This window comes from Leuciscus leuciscus (genome assembly GCF_965113295.1).
Source record: "Leuciscus leuciscus genome assembly, chromosome: 13".
Classification (NCBI taxonomy): domain Eukaryota; kingdom Metazoa; phylum Chordata; class Actinopteri; order Cypriniformes; family Leuciscidae; genus Leuciscus; species Leuciscus leuciscus.
In genome coordinates, this window is record NC_138737.1 from 9,116,649 (window position 1) to 9,133,111 (window position 16,463).

The 16,463-nt window shown below is 36.8% G+C and overlaps 2 protein-coding genes across 3 annotated transcripts; both read left to right on the forward strand.

The window, feature by feature from the left end:
* The first annotated feature begins 658 nt into the window (after positions 1 to 658).
* gclm (glutamate-cysteine ligase, modifier subunit) lies at positions 659 to 6,587 on the forward strand. Its single transcript, XM_082188120.1, has 7 exons — positions 659 to 954; positions 2,686 to 2,751; positions 3,312 to 3,396; positions 3,488 to 3,544; positions 4,945 to 5,147; positions 5,248 to 5,362; positions 5,456 to 6,587. The coding sequence occupies exons 1-7, from the start codon at positions 832 to 834 to the stop codon at positions 5,626 to 5,628; spliced, it is 822 nt and encodes a 273-aa protein (XP_082044246.1). The 5' UTR covers positions 659 to 831; the 3' UTR covers positions 5,629 to 6,587.
* Positions 6,588 to 6,773: 186 nt separating this feature from the next.
* Positions 6,774 to 14,008, forward strand: dnttip2 (deoxynucleotidyltransferase, terminal, interacting protein 2). 2 transcript variants are annotated; one of them, XM_082188105.1, is made up of 7 exons: positions 6,774 to 6,927; positions 7,922 to 10,290; positions 11,238 to 11,376; positions 11,512 to 11,607; positions 12,989 to 13,153; positions 13,390 to 13,499; positions 13,623 to 14,008. In XM_082188105.1, the coding sequence occupies exons 1-7, from the start codon at positions 6,853 to 6,855 to the stop codon at positions 13,726 to 13,728; spliced, it is 3,060 nt and encodes a 1,019-aa protein (XP_082044231.1). In that variant the 5' UTR covers positions 6,774 to 6,852; the 3' UTR covers positions 13,729 to 14,008. The 2 variants fall into 2 exon arrangements, with proteins under 2 accessions (XP_082044231.1, XP_082044232.1); XM_082188106.1 differs by having other exon boundaries at positions 6,838 to 6,927; positions 7,925 to 10,290.
* Positions 14,009 to 16,463: the final 2,455 nt, after the last annotated feature.

Here is a 16,463-nt window from a genome sequence, read left to right on the forward strand (position 1 = left end):
ATGAGGACAAAACTGGAAATGACTTCTCATATTCGATGAAGTTTGTGTTATTTTCCTGTTTAAAGCTGCTTGAAACAATCTATTTTGTATACATTGATATACAAATAAAGGTGACTTGACTTGACCTGAATAATTTTTGCTGTGTCATAATGACAAAATTTAACATAGTTAAAAGATTCCACTACATCAAGATCTCAACCAGGGGGTGGGGCATCACCAGGTTGTAAGATGACTTTAAATTATATACTTATGTATTATCATTATTCAAAACAAGTCTTAAGATAATGCAAATTTTAAAAAAGGACAACAAAAAAAGATTATATATTTTTTATTTTAATTTGTTCGCTCGTGCAGTGTAGAAATGAAAAGAAACTTGAGACTCCATTCGGGATTCATGCTTCACTTTTGGTTTCTGAAGAAGGCTGAAAGCCAACAGCTTTGTTATCATTAGGCTACTGCTGAAGTGCCAGAGGAAAGAGCTCAGCCTACATGGGATCCTTTGAATATTGTGTTGAACAATGGGGGGCCTTTTAGTCAAAAAGGTTGAAAGTTGCTGTAAATGAATTATATATGATATATTCCAATCCACCTCCGGTTGATCCTCGCCAGGTTTTCCAGCGCAACTCATCCATATTCTCATTGTGGGCGTGAGTCTCTCTGCTTTAACCTCCTCTCTCTAACGTTACTTGAATGAACTACAAGTGCAAAGTCATACTACACTGTTTAGTGTATGCGAGAGAGAAGGAAACACTGTCCCGAGTGCATTTTTTTTTTGTAGTTAATAGTTTCATACAGACAACACATTTTCCAGTCACCGATTTTCACTGAGTAATGGAGTCTCATGTAAACGCGAAACAGCTTTTTAACCACGCAACAACCCTGAAGCTTCACACGGGAAATTTAGTCAACCGCAGTCGACTTAAGAAGAAATGTCCGTCTTCGCCTAGTGAGGAGGTAAGTGACATGGGTTTGCTGTGCTTATAGTGCATCTTGGTCCACCTTGGCAGCACAGGCCTGACATGTTTTGTAGTATGATGTTGTTCGGTCAATGAGTTTAACCACGGTCACCCCCATTATTTATGTTTATAAGGTCGTCGTTGCTGTTGGAAGTCCGATTCTTTTTTGCGCATCGGCTCCTTCGAACGGTTCAGTTTGCCGAACCGGTTCACTGAGTCATTTTATTTTATTTTGTGTTCCTCACACAGCAGCCATTTACGAAGTACTTTTTAAAGTAAATATGGTTAAATACGTATGTTTTCTTCATTTGGGTACATTTGTTTTGTTGTTGGATTCTGTCATGATTAACCTAATTTTACTTTTCCCCGCTATATTTTTATACCTGCTCGAAAAAACTGGTGATATGTTTCTTTGTGTATGGCTCCAACATGACACCCACCTACAGTGGAAATATTTACGCATCGGTTCGATCAAATTATTAATAACAGAAGAATCGGCTCACAAGAACGAATCCTGGGCGAGAATATGTGATCTTTGGCCTGCTTCTATTAATGACGTCACTGACTAGTTTGCCTCGTGCTGCTCATGACATGAAACTATGCAAAATGTGGCTTAAGCCATATGCATCTCACTGTTGTTGCATAAAAATTCAAATGATCATGTCTTTGTTCTGGCATCTCTTAATGTAATGTTAATCTTTGTGTGTGTGTGTGTGTGTGTGTATATATATATATATATATATATATATATATATATATATATATATATATATATATATATATATATATATATACACACACACACACACACTACTCAAGGCCACAATGGTGCTGTGAATTTATATATAATTCAAAGAACCATTATGGCCGTGAGTAGTAGTTGTGCACACAAGCAATGCTTCTGCCTAATAACACTCATTCATAGACCTATTACAGAAAGTGTACAGTATGTGACATGACCTGACCGGACATGCTGGAATGAAGTATACATTGAGTCATGCCTTTATCTCAACAGTTGACAGACAAATAAATGACAAATGACTGTGCATTTTTATATACTGGCCAAACCCTTTCTGCCAACCAATCATAAAAATTAGGCTTATTCATCAAGCCCACGCAAGTGGATTAGTAATGTCCACATATAATAGTGTTTTTATGAAATATGTAGGAAATAGGTTCATGTCTTGATGTAAGAGTTGATGAAAATATGACTTCCTTCTTACATAACTTTTGACCAATTATTTGTACACACACACACACACACACACACACACACACACACACACACACACACACACACACACACACACACACACACACACACACACACACACTCACACACACACACACACACCTTTTTAATTATTAATTATATTTTTGCATTTCATTGAATGGTTTATTTCATTTTTATTAATTAAATGAATTCATAATTAAACAATATATTGAAAAATATTATTATTTTAGAATATGAAAAACCATCATAAAATTGTACTATTAGCTAATAATTGATATTATGCCAAAACTTAGTATGTACACCTGTGTTTGGAGAAACACACAATAGTTAGTATTACAGATAATGTAAATGTCTTTTCTCAAAAATTGAGAAATGATTCGAGAAGGGAAGTTGCTAAGATGTTTTTTTATTTTTTATTTAAATTTTTTTATGTTTCAAAATATTTGGTTTGTTGCCTGTCCTGTTTTTTGTAACGTTGTCTGACTCAATCCACAGCTTCAAGACTGCATCCAAGGCACACTGAGCGAGTGGTTTGCCGCAATGCCGTCATCACTTGACTCGGTAAGACCTTGCATGACACTTATTATGAAAGTGAAAAACGAAACCTTGAGAAATTGTAAACAAGCCATTTTAAACTAAACACATGTCATCTTTGACATATTAAAGAGTTTGGTTGCATGAAGAAGTAGCCAAAATGTTGTCAGACTCACTGAACATAAACAGTTGAGCGCTCTGTGGATTGTGGGAAAGCGAAACGTCTGTCTCATTGCACCAGTAAAGCATACATAGGCACTGGGATGAAAAGACAGTTGTTATGGTGATTGTTCATGGCATGGGGCCGGTGTGCCTCTGGCCCTCTGCTCTGGCTTTTTCTGCTCAGTGAGTAGAGAGTAAAGGTCTTAGCACACAAAAGCTGAGGCTTATTATTGACGCATTCCTTTCATGCAGTCCATTAACAAGGTGTCTAATGTTCTCACATGCAAAGTAAAGTGACCGGGGAGCTTCATAGACACAAGAGTGCAAAAAATTATGCAACTATAATGAATAATCCAGTTACTGACTGGATACTTTCCATGAAAGCATGGTTGTGCAATTCAGTAACTGCTGTTTTTCTTCCTCAGGAGCTTCCCATTGTTCTGGACTGCACCATTCCAGAAAACACAGAGGCCATCACCCCAGAGGAGAGAGAGGAGCTGAAGGTGTCTGGTGAGGATTACTGGTCCTTAGTGCGTTCAGACAGTATCGCTGTTGCCATGCTTGTGCATGTTAGTATAAATATGTTTGTTTATCTTTACAGTCAAGCTTTTTCTCACTGAGTCGCACTGCTCATCAATTAGAAGTGCAGTAGACATGGGTAAGTTCTTCTTAATATGATGAGCTATACACTATTATAATTCATATGTTTGATGGGTAAAACTGATTATAGATAAGGGTGAGTTTCTTACCCGAAACTAACTGACGTTTGAAAGAAAATTTCAAAAGGCTGTATGAAAATGTAGAGTGCCCCTATTATGCTCTTTTGAATATTACCTTTCATGCAGTGTGTAATATAGCTGTTTGTGAATGAAAGGTCTGCACATTTTTAAAGATCAAAGTGCACCACAAATAATATTATTGTCTCCTAAAAGAAAGAATCGATTCTGAACTGCTGAAACGAGGAGACGGCAAATCCAGCCTCACTTCCTGTTGTATACCTACGTAACACTAACAATCAACGCAGAAGAGGCTCTCGGAAAGCAGGGGTTTAAAGAGACTGAATCTTCAAATTAACCGTTTTCAGAATATTTGAGAAATGAGGTGATGTGCAATGTATATTATGAGAAAATTAAAGTGTTTTTTGATCTAGGAGCCCTCCAAAACAAAATTACAAACCTTTAAAAAAGCTATTAAAAAGCTATTATTTCTCTTAATAGAGGCACTTTAAGAGAAAATTAGTAGTCTCCAAACAAGGACTTAAATGGGGTCACTTATAATCATAGTAAATTATTGTTTACTTTAATTAGTTTTTATGATCCCTGTCTGAACCTTAATTGTGATTATACCTTAATTTAATAATTAATGTTGTCAGACTCGTTAAAGTTTGACTCATTATTTTTGAATTATTATTTTTTTTTTTTTACATTTTCAACTAATAAATTGTTCACCCCCTTAGAATGTAAAATCAGCAACATCCTCATGATCAGACTAATCTGAGAAGTTTAGCAATAAATGGATCAATAATGCCAGTCATTTTTTTTAAAGTGGCATCTCATTCAAATGTGCTTAAGTTGCAGTATTTTTAATCAAGCCAATTATTCAATATATACACTTCCGCTTTTTGAAAGAAGTCTCTTATATTCACCAAGACTGCATTTATTTGATAAAAAATACAGTAATATTGTGAATATTTTGCATTTTATCATTACACCAGTGTTCGGTGTCAGAAATCATTCTAATATGCTGATTTTCTGCTCAAGAAACATTTCTTATTATTATTATCCATGTTGAACACAGCTGTGCTGCTTAATATTTTTGTGGAAACCATGATACATTTTTTTTCCCCTCAAGATTCTTTGATTAATAAGTTCAGAAGAACAGCTTTAAAAAATTTTTTTTAACAATGTTAGTCTTTACTGTTACTTTTCATTAATTTAATGAATCCATGCTGAATAAAAGTATTAAATTATTTTTTTTAATTACTTCGTCCAAACTTTTGAACAGTAGTGTGAATATTAATTTCGGATAATTTGACTAATCCCCCTCTGTGATGTTCAGCTTGTCTTTCGTTAGGCGTATCTCAGCTGGACTCTGTGATCATTGCTCCACCTTCTCTCCCTGAGGGTGAGGCACAGACGCTGACCCACCTTCAGCCGCTGTGGGAAGAGCTGGAGAGTCTCGTGCAAAGCCAGAAAATTGCTGCCATCGGCACGTCGGACTTGGACAAAACCCTCCTAGAGCAGCTCTACAACTGGGCTCAGGTCTGCAATGAGTTTGTATTTTGTGATAAACAATGTACAATGGATTTGAAAAGTGATTTTTATTTTTTATTTTAAATGTGTACTCTTTCATGCTATGCAGATAAAGCCGAGCAGTAATCAGGTGAATCTGGCCTCGTGCTGTGTGATGCCTCCAGACCTCACTGCATTTGCCAAAGAGTTCGACATTCAGTTGCTAACGCACAATGACCCCAAAGGTGTGCATGAACTGGTTCTGCCTAGTAATTATGAATTGGCATGAGCAATAGTGCAGGAAATCTAATGTTGCCAATCTTTCATTTTGTGTCTAGAGCTAATCAGTGCCGCAGGCTTCCAGGAAGCAGTCCAAGGGAGCAGTAAGGACCTGCAGGTGGCCGACTGGAGGCTGGAGTGGGTCTTACGGTACTCCATCATCGTCAAGAGCAGAGGCATCATAAAAGCAAAGGGCTACATTGTTCATGCTAAAAAGAGCAGCGACCATTAACATGTCCTGTTTGAACAGGTTTTTTTTGGTTTCCTGAAATGTATTCCACTTAATTTAGGGAGCTACTAAATCATTGATGCATATTTTACAAGGGGGTTTTCTCAACACACTAAAGTGATTCACTCCACCCACATAACTGATTTTTCCTCATGATTAAGAATATTTAGATGGCTATCTGTTCTTGTAGATAAAAGTGCCTCTTTTTCCTGACTTGGCCTGGTTGAATTCCCAATATTTATCCAAAGGGTAAAAATTGCATATTAAACAATGGGACGGCAGATTAAGGAGCATCAAAATACCAAAAGTTTGTTTTTGTGAATTATTCAAGTACATGGGCAGAGGCACTTGTTTTCAGAAAGATTTGTACAAGAGATACACCTTGGAGAATTTTTCCATTTTATTTAAAAATGTTTACCCCAATTTTTTTAAAAAGAGTGGGCCACTTAGTTTTAGATTTTTTACTTTAATTTTTATTTTAAATGTAAATTTTTTTTATCTTGCTGCCATTTTAAGTTTGTATAATTTATTTTGACTGATGCTTTGCATGGAATGTTCAATAGATGTTGCCTGCTGTCAATGGATGATTCTCTTTTGCACCCCTTTGTAAACTAAATGCTTTGCTTATCTGAGGTAAAATAAATGTTCAAATATGTAACTTTATGGGATGCTGGTAACATGCATGGCATGAACGGCATTAATTCATTGTATATAAAAACACTGGAAAATTCCACACTTAAAGGAAAATGATTATAGTTCCAGTATCTAACGGATAGTCAGAATATATATTTTTACTTGTGTTATTTATTCATTGTAATTACGATTCCTGTTGGATCCAATCATATGAGAGAGTTTTTTCATGTACCATACATCATGTAATTACTATTTTCAAATGACTATGATCCCATATTGTGTGTTAAACATATTGAATTTGGTTTATAAACTTGGAAATTGAAAATGAACATGGACTGGCATTGGGTTTTCATTTATTTCAATGTTTTATGTTGACTCAGACACAGCGAAATAATTAAAAAGTTGTGACATTTAGATTTTTTTATTATAGTGTTTGAATCTCTATAATGTCTGACAAGATCACAATAGGACTTGACACAGATCCATATCAGTACTTGCAACTCACTCAATTCTGGCATCGATTAGTCCGGTCTGCGCATTGAGAGGACGCGGCTCGCAGGCGGAAGTGCGCGGCTTCATCATTATATTAGCAAGATGGTGGCCACCAGGAGAGGAACCCGCGTGGGCTCCCCTGTGAAAAATACTAGCGATGAAAACTCAGGAGCCACGGTATGTAGGGTACCTAAGTAGTTTATCCATGTAGTTAACATTTTGCTTGGAAGTATTTGCGTGTGTTTGTAATTGTACTGCTTTTATGTAACGTTGCTTTCATGCAAAAATCAATCACCGCATGTGTCCATACATGTCTGAGCAGCTGTAGAAAACTTGCGATACTCATAAATCTAGTTCATATTCAAATATAAAATGTTGTCCGTTCGTACTTTGTATAGTCTGTTTTGCGTTCTTTCTCGAATCAACAATTATATAAACAGTCATACTCTTATCTGTAGCCTTGAACTGGAGGGTGGGACATGATTGGATCAACATAACTCGCCACGTGTGGTGTTCCTGTTATAAAGTTGTTAAACAGTACACAAGTACTATATGTATCAGTATAGTATGTGTATATATATATATATATATACATACAAACATATACATATATATATATATATATATATATATATATATGTATATGTTTGTATGTATATATATATATATGTGTATGTGTGTGTATTTAACTCAATGCTGCAATATTTGCCATGTCGTTAGGTTCTATACACTTATTTCTATAAAAAGAAAAAAAGTTTTAAGAGGGTTTTCAGCATTGGTGAGAAACAATAAAACCTTCATTTTGTGTGAATATTTCTATAGATGATAAATAAAACATCAAACCTAATCTTAAATGGACAGATAAGATAATTCTGTAAGATAATTGTCAATCCCTCACTGAGCTGTTTTATTTCTTTTCACTGTATTAATTATCCAGGTTTAATTATAATTTTTGACTAATAATACATGCCTATTATTATACAATTTCTAAATAGTAGTAATAATAAAGAATGGATAGGTAGGTATAGCCAAAGTATTGACCGGTTGTGTAGCCATGTAGCCAAATATTTTACTTTTAACGCATATCAACTCACATTTGTATATGTAAATATGACATTATTCTGATAAGAAATACTCAAATAATCTGAAGCATATGTTCTTGTTCTCACAGCAGCCTACTCCTTCGACTAGAAGAACACGCCGCAGAACGCTAATGGAGGAAAACCAGTCCCAGTCTGAACTAACTAGCGACTCCCAGCCGGATGAGCCGAAGGACGACAGTACCGCCTCTTCCTTAGCAGCAAGTCCACCCAAGCGAGACACAAGAAGATCCATACGTCTCCTTGCTGACAAAAAGCAACCCGACTCTACCCATGAAGCTGATGTGTCTGAGTCAGAATCTTGCTGCTCTGGAGTTTCTGATGTGCAAGCAACACCTAGAATCCGACGGAGTACTGTGGTCCTGGAGAAGCGCACTGCACAGGACGAGTTATCCGAAGCCGAATCCTGCTTGTCCACAGTGTCAGAGACCAATTCCCGTAGAGCCCCTCGCAGCCTGAGGAAACGTGTTCTGACTTCAACGGCCTCAAAAGATGCTGAAAAGGAAGATGATGATGATCCCTCAGGGGCCGAATCATGTAGTTCTGCTGTATCCCTCACAAAAGTTACTGACACTCGTCGGATAACGAGGAGCCATCGGAAGACTGCTGTTCCAACCACTGAAGCAGATCCATCTGAAGCGGAGTCATGCTCCTCCAATGTTTCTGGCCTTCGCGGCTCTGTGGTCCGCAGATCTGCACGAAACCAGAAGGTAAAACTGATCGAGCCGATCCCTTTGAGTTTAGACGAAACCACAGACACCCCTTCTTCTCCAATGCCCAGGAAGCTGAGAGGTCGTAGTTGCAAAACAGGAGTTGAAGATGGTGAATACGACTCTGATGCATACAAGTCCGGTCCCAGCATGAGTCCCTGGAGAGCCACAAGGCGTCATCCTAAACGCAACACTCTGGTTGGTGAATCAGATTCAGAATCAGTAGCTACCGACGTCTGCACCTCTCAGGGGAGCCCAAGCCCTCAAAGAGGAAGAGGGACTCCTTGTAGTAGCCGAACCGGGTCTTCCAGTAGTGCCCGTGCGGTTCCTGTAACCAGGACAAGAAGTAAAGCAAGATTGACTTCTGATGCCGTTGACACTGCTACTGCCATGCCTGAGGAACAGAAAGAGGGTGAGGAACTTGAACTTCATCATGAAAGTATACCAGTACCTGATAGAGATAAGGCTGAAGACACAGTAGATCAACTGGATAGCACCATCACTACAGACACCAGTGAAGCCCTAGAGTGCACCATGATTGAGGAGAAAGCTGAAGATACCACTGTAGTTCTTGATAAGGATGAGCCCTTCGAGATGCTAGAACCTCAGAGCAGCATGCAAGACATCAAGCCAGTGGAGGACTGTGAAACCGAAACTCTGATGCCTCAGGAAGAACCAGTGGCTGAAACTTCTGCTACACTAATTGAAGATAAAGAACCAGGAGATATTTCCATGGAAAATAATGAGCCAGAGTTTGTGGATCAAACATGTATTGAGCCTGTGGAGAAGGATACGGTAGAAGCAGCCGCAGAAGATCCTGTACTACCTGTGGTTGAGAAGATCATTGAGGATCAGAGATGTTCTGAACCTGTGACGGAGGATACGGTAGAAACAGCCGCAGAAGATCCTGTACCAGCTGTGGTTGAGAAGATTATTGAGGATCAAACATGTACTGAGCCTGTGGAGAAGGATACAGTAGAAGCAGCCGTAGAAGATCCTGTACCAGCTGTGGTTGAGAAGATTATTGAGGATCAAACATGTACTGAGCCTGTGGAGAAGGATACAGTAGAAGCAGCCGTAGAAGATCCTGTACCAGCTGTGGTTGAGAAGATTATTGAGGATCAAACATGTACTGAGCCTGTGGAGAAGGATACAGTAGAAGCAGCCCTAGAAGATCCTGTACCAGCTGTGGTTGAGAAGATTATTGAAGATCAGAGATGTTCTGAACCCGTGACTGAGTGTGAAAAGAAAAGTGTAATAGTTAGTGAGGAAGCTAATGACACTAAGACAACTGAGGATGACTCCGTAACATTGAAGGACCTTGAAGGCCCTTCTACAAGCTCACATTCTCAAGCATATTTGACCACCACAGAGAAAACTGCTAAGGAACTGCCTCCCCAGAAAGAAATGATCAGTTTACTCGACAGCAGTGAGGATGAAGACGGTGCTGATGAAGGTCTGTCTTCAGAGGAGGCTTGTTCACAGGAAGCTGTAGATGTGGAGAGTGAAGATGTGATGTGCCCTGAGGGAAACCAGATGTCAGAAGAAGCAGAGGCTCATGGTAACGGACTGTTTGTCATAGACACTAGACCTGGACTACAGCCTAAAGAACAGTACTATATTGATGACGAGCAAACTAAGGAAGAAGATGAGGATGATTTTGTTGATGAAGAGGGAGATGACGATGATGACGACGATTCAAAAGTGCTCTTTGCTCCCAAAAAGCCTCTGTAAGTTATTTTTATTGCTGCTTTTGTATTGATAGTATTGACTTTATATTAAAACCTCTTAAAGGGTTAGTTTACACAAAAATAAAAATTCTGTCATTAATCGTTCCAAACCCGTAAGACTTTTGTTTATCTTCGGAACACAAATGAATATCTTTTTGATTAAATCTGAGAGCTTTGTGTTCCTCCATTGATCGCTATGCAGCTGACACTTTTACGCTTCAAGAAGTTCATAAATGGATCATAAAACTAATTCATATGATTTAAGTGGTTTAGTCCTAAATTTCTGTTTGGTAAATTTGGACTTAAAGGGATAGTTCACCCAAAAATGAAAATTCTGTCATCATTTACTCACCCTCAAGTTGTTTCAAACCTGTATGAATTTCTTTTTTCTGCTGAACACAAAAGATATTTTGAAAAATGTCTGTAACCAAACAGTTGATGGACCCCAATGACTTCCATAGTATTTTTTTTTCCTACTATGGAAGTCATTGGGGTCCATCAACTGTTTGGTTACCGACATTTTTCAAAATATCTTTTGTGTTCAGCAGAAAAAATAAATTCATACAGGTTTGAAACAACTTCAGGGTGAGTAAATTATGACAGAATTTTCATTTTTGGGTGAACTATCCCTTTAACCACACAATTCATATGGATTAGTTTTACGATTTCTTTATGAACTTTTTGAAGTGTAAAAGTTTCAGTTGCTTGACTGTCAATGGAGGGACACAAAGCTCTCAGATTTCATCAAAAATATCTTCATTTGTGTTCAGAAGATGAAAGTCTTATGGATTTGGGATTGGAACGACATGAGGGTGAGTAATTGAGTGAACTATCCCATACAATTTTTTTCTTTCTAAATATTTAGAGCTCTTCATTAAATATTTAAATGTAATATTTAAATTATATTCAATCTGAAAACATCATTGTTTTCTCTCTCTCTCTCTTAGGATACAACTATCTAGTTCCATTGACCCAGGTCTGAAAATGAAGGAACTTGGTGGTTTGTACATCAGTTTTGATGGTAACAAGCCGAAGAATCCTTTCAACAGTTCGCAAACCCAGAAGAACCCGAACAATCAGGATGAGGTAATTAACATTTATTTGATCATTTATTATCCTGGATGAAACATTGTCTTTATTTGACATTTAAAAGCATTTTGTGCAGATGTTTACTGTTCAGTGAAGCTAAAGTTCATGAAAAATGTTGTATTTATTGTGTAGTTGCTGAAGAAGAGTGTTATTGTTCCGGATTTTGAGAAGAAAGATGCTGTGCCACCTTACAAGGAATCAAAGCATGCTGCTAAACAGAAGCGCAAGGTGAGCAGACCAGTTCTTGAAATAGATGATCCTGTTGTCTGTTAGGACTATTCTTAATAAATCCATCTAGTTAAAGGTTATTCAAATCCTTCTTTAACATTTTGGATTTAAGATTTTTTTTCTTTTCCATTTTTTTCCCGCGAGAATGCGATATCCGATCTGTTATCCAGATACAGAAGCCACTTGATGTGGACAGGTATAAACTCACCGTGTCCTGATTGGCTTATGATCCGATCTGCTTGATCGGATGACGGCAATGTTAATGTTAATGCCAAGTATAAACGCAGCCTTTGTGTCTTCTTGAAGGGACAGCTGTTAATCTTAGTTCTACATTCTACCAATCTAATGTTTGGAGAAATGAATTCCTGAAGCAATGAATACTTTAATCCAGCAAGAATACATTATTAAATTTATCAAAAGTGAAAGATATGTATAATGTTACTAAAGATTTATATTTAAACAGGGCTCGAATTTCGGCGCGGGATTGCGGGTATTGCGCATAATTTTAATCATTCCCGCAGGTCTCCCATTTATAATGCGGGAAATTCCCACAAACATTTATTCACTTTAGCATGTAGGTTGTATTAGTAAATTAATCCACGCAGATTATAAAATCAAATCAATCATTTTAATTGTTATTTTACATTTGATTACTTTATTCAGACTCTTTAGTATTTCTGAATACTAGTGTTAGACCTAAACACAAACTTTTCTCTTTATTGGTATCTTTATTCTATCGTATTTATTTGTGCTACTTTTTTCAATTTAATTCAAAGATTGAAATCAAGTTTCCTTGAGTTGTGTAAATTCTTAAGAACAAAATTACCCCATTGTAAAAAATGCAATGAGTGAGCATACATTTAGGCGAGATAAATGTAATAAATTTTTTTTAAAAAGTCTAAATTTCCCCCCCCCCCATTTTCCAAAATGAAATTCAGGCCCTGATTTAAAACTACATTTTATTTATATTCGTCAAAGAAGCCTGAAAATTCTTTCCACAAAAATGTTAAGCAGCATGACGGTTTTTTACATTGATAATAATAAGAAATGTTTCTTGAGCACCAAATCAGCATATTAGAATGATTGCGGAAGGGTCATGTGATACTGAAGACTGGAGTAATGGATGTTGTTTTTTGTGTGTATTTTAAAATGTATATTAAAATTTTTTTTTTTTTTATGTAGTAAAGATGGTGAATGTAAGAGACTTTCATATAGACTCCAAACTTTTGAATAGTAGTGTTATATGCCACTTTAAACCTTTAATACTCAGGATATGATGTTTTCACTCAGATCATTATAGCTATAGTTGAAACTGTAGGTTTGTAATTTCCATGCTTTTGATCAAATTGTTTACAAGCAATATCTTATGTGTCTCATCCAGGCGGAAAGAGAAAAGACATCTGGCGATGGCTGGTTCAACATGAAAGCTCCTGAATTAACAGAAGAACTCAAAAATGACCTGAAGGCACAGCAGATGCGCTCAGCCATGGATCCAAAGCGCTTCTATAAGAAGAACGATAGAGAAGGATTTCCCAAATACTTTCAGGTCGGTTTGGGAGTCTTTATCAGCAGACTTTTCCCTTCAAACTATTTTTCAAAAAGCCATTATTTCTGAGACAAAAAAACTTTGTGAAAACAAAAAACAAACAAAAATTGAGAATTGTAGTGTTATCAAAATGCTGACATTGCAATTAACCACAGGCATGCCTGTTTAAAGAAAGAAGACAATGCCATATTGTTCTGTTCTTTTGAGTAAAGTTTAGCTCCTTTTTTTTTCTTCAGGTTGGTACAGTGGTTGACAGCCCAGTAGACTTTTATAATTCACGAATCCCCAAGAAACAAAGGAAAAGAACCATTGTGGAGGAGCTTCTTGCTGATGCAGAGTTTAGAAGGTAAGTTAAAGAAACTGGCTGATTAGAATGTAATAAATTATTTATATTCTCAACAATGGGCTTTTATTATTTATTGTTTTAAATTAATTGTCATGTTCTAAAACATATTTTCTTCTCTTTTAGCTATAACAAAAGGAAATATCAAGAGATCATGACAGAAAAAGCAGCACAGGCTGCTGGAAAGATGAACAAAAAGCATAAGTTCCATAAAAAGAAAATTAATAAATGATTTCACAAGGCAAATCAGATTTTTTTTCCTGTCTTTTTTTTTTTTTTTTTACACAGGACTTGTTAAACCTTTGTAAATACACAGCAACTAAATTCAGCAGAATCGAAAAGGCTATTTTAGTGTTAATCATTTTAATTGCATGTTAAGAAAAATGCAACTTGTACAGAGAAAAAATATTTTATATTTTGTAACGTTTTTTTCTTAAATGGATTGCGATTGAATGAAAGACTGATTACTCCTCTTTGACTGTGGATTCAAAATAAATCAGGTTCAAACCAAATGTACTGCTGTTTTTTTATTTATTATTATTTATTTATTTATTTTTTTCATTATTAAAGTTAATAAAAAGTGTATAACATATAAAGCTCCTGCCCCCCCCTTCCTGATTTGGCATATGCAAGTATATTAAATCAGTGGTTTTCAGTCCAGGGGCCTCATTTATAAAACTGTGCGTAGGAACCTTACTAAGTGTACGTGCTCCCGAAAGCCAAAAATGGCGTACGCAAAAAAATATTCAGACTTATAAAACCGTTCGTACGCCAGAACCTGCGCAGAATTCACTTTATAAATCCCAGTCAGCGGAAGATTGTGCGCACAGGCGTCTCCACCCCGAAATAACCATATATAGAGCTTTCAACGCCTAGTTTTACTATGCATACCCTCATCTGCATATCATTTGCATATGATTATTCATCCACGTGATAACGTTTAACAGTACAAGACACATTACATTAATAAAAATAATGTACTTGCCTATCCTTGTCTTGTTTTTGAATACATAAATCAAATAATGTAAAATACATTTCATCTTTTCCACTGGCCGAATAGTATTTTTAATTGATTTATATGTTTAATGGAAACAGATGCCTTGGGCATTATTTGCACGAAACTATTTTCTCAGACAATCTGGTATTATCATGATAAGAAATTATCTCTGTGGTTAAAACATTAAAACACAGTACGCTACAGGAAGAGTGTTCAAAAACATCCACAACAAATATTTCTATTGATTGAATTTGAATATAATTTTTTTTGTAACTTCTCAGTAATGATTTCATGTTTAAGTGTTTAACTCCATTAAATCGAATGGCATATTTAATCTAAATGTTTATATCAGAAGTAAAACATAGTTTAAATCATTATTTTATTTATTTTAAACTGTTGTGTCAGTTTCACTAAACGGTGAACTAAACTAAACTAAAAGCACAGGTGGAAGTGGGGAAGAAGAACAAGACGAGGAGGAACGAGAGGAAAACAAAGAAGGAGCTAATGTATCAGAAGATAATGAAGGCATTGAGGACAAAATAGATGGTGGCAAATCTTTTGTGAAGAAAGAGAGCACAGGAAACTCTGAAAGCGAGGAAATCTTCACGGTATGATATGTTATATACGCACATACCTTTTTATAGCCCATTCATTAAAAAAAAAATAGTAAATTCAAAGTATTTGCACCTGGTTAAGAATGCTGATAATGATAATTCAGGTTGATGCAATTTGATTTATTGGGTGATGTAATAGGATAATTTAGAAGTTTTTCATTTTAAATAGTTGTTGCTATTTGGGCCAGTTGGTGTCGCCAAAACACATACTCTTCTAAAAGACGCACGGTCAAGAGCATCCTTACGGTGCGCACTTATTTACGGCAAGTTTATTTTTGATAAATCCCGATATGTGCGTGGAAAAATGCGTACGCATATTTCTATGGCCATTTTGTGCGTACGCAACGTTTATACATCAGGCCCCTGGGGACCACATTTTGTATGTCTGTCTTATCTGACACTCTGTGCAGGTCATGAAGCTCTTGAGCTGATGATCTGAATCAGGTGTGTTAAAGGGATAGTTCATAGCCTGGGAAAACCCAGACAACTTCCGGCAAATTTAGATTTGCTCTGCAAGTAATCTGGCAAAGAGCTCATTCAAGCCCATTTCTAATCCGTCAAAATCGCGGCACCAATCAGAAACTTTGGGGCGGGCTTTACACAATGACGATCGCTCTGATTGATTTTAGGTCTGTCCAGTTGTGCCCAGAGGCATTTGAGCGACGTCCGTTGGTGAAGCGCAGCAACTTTTAAATGCATTATTATATTAAAATTGCAAACACATGAGGACAGTCTCCATGAAAGACCCACTGGCAGATGAACGTGCTACTACATTTCTCTCCGAAACGGTAGGAAATTAAATTAGATTGAATAGAGGATTTTAACTGTGACAAGATGATTGACAGGACAGTTTACGTGACAGGATGCACGCGACAGATCCGTCCGATAAAGATGACGAAGTAGTATGTCCCAAAGCTTGCCTACTTTTTTGGCGTAGTGTAACTTAGGCGAATTGGGACGCAGCATATGGCTTTACACGATGACGATCGCTCTGATTGGTTTTAGGTCTATCCAATTGCGCCCAGAGACATTTGAGTGACGTCCGTTGGTGACGCCCCTTTGGAAATGAGTTATTAATGAAGCTTTGCCAGACCATAACTCAGTTACTACTGAGAATGGTCTGGTTTTAACCAGGCTAGATAGTTCACCCAAAAATGAAAATTGTCATTTGTCACCCTCAAGTTGTTTCAAACCTGTATAAATGTCTTTGTTCTGCTGAACACAAAGGAAGATATTTTGAAGAATGTTGGTAACTAAACTGCTCTTGGGCCCAAAAAAAAAAATCTACAAATTTCTTCTTTTTTTCAAAGAAAAAAACAATTCTATGGTAGTCAATGAGGCCTGAGATCTGCTTGG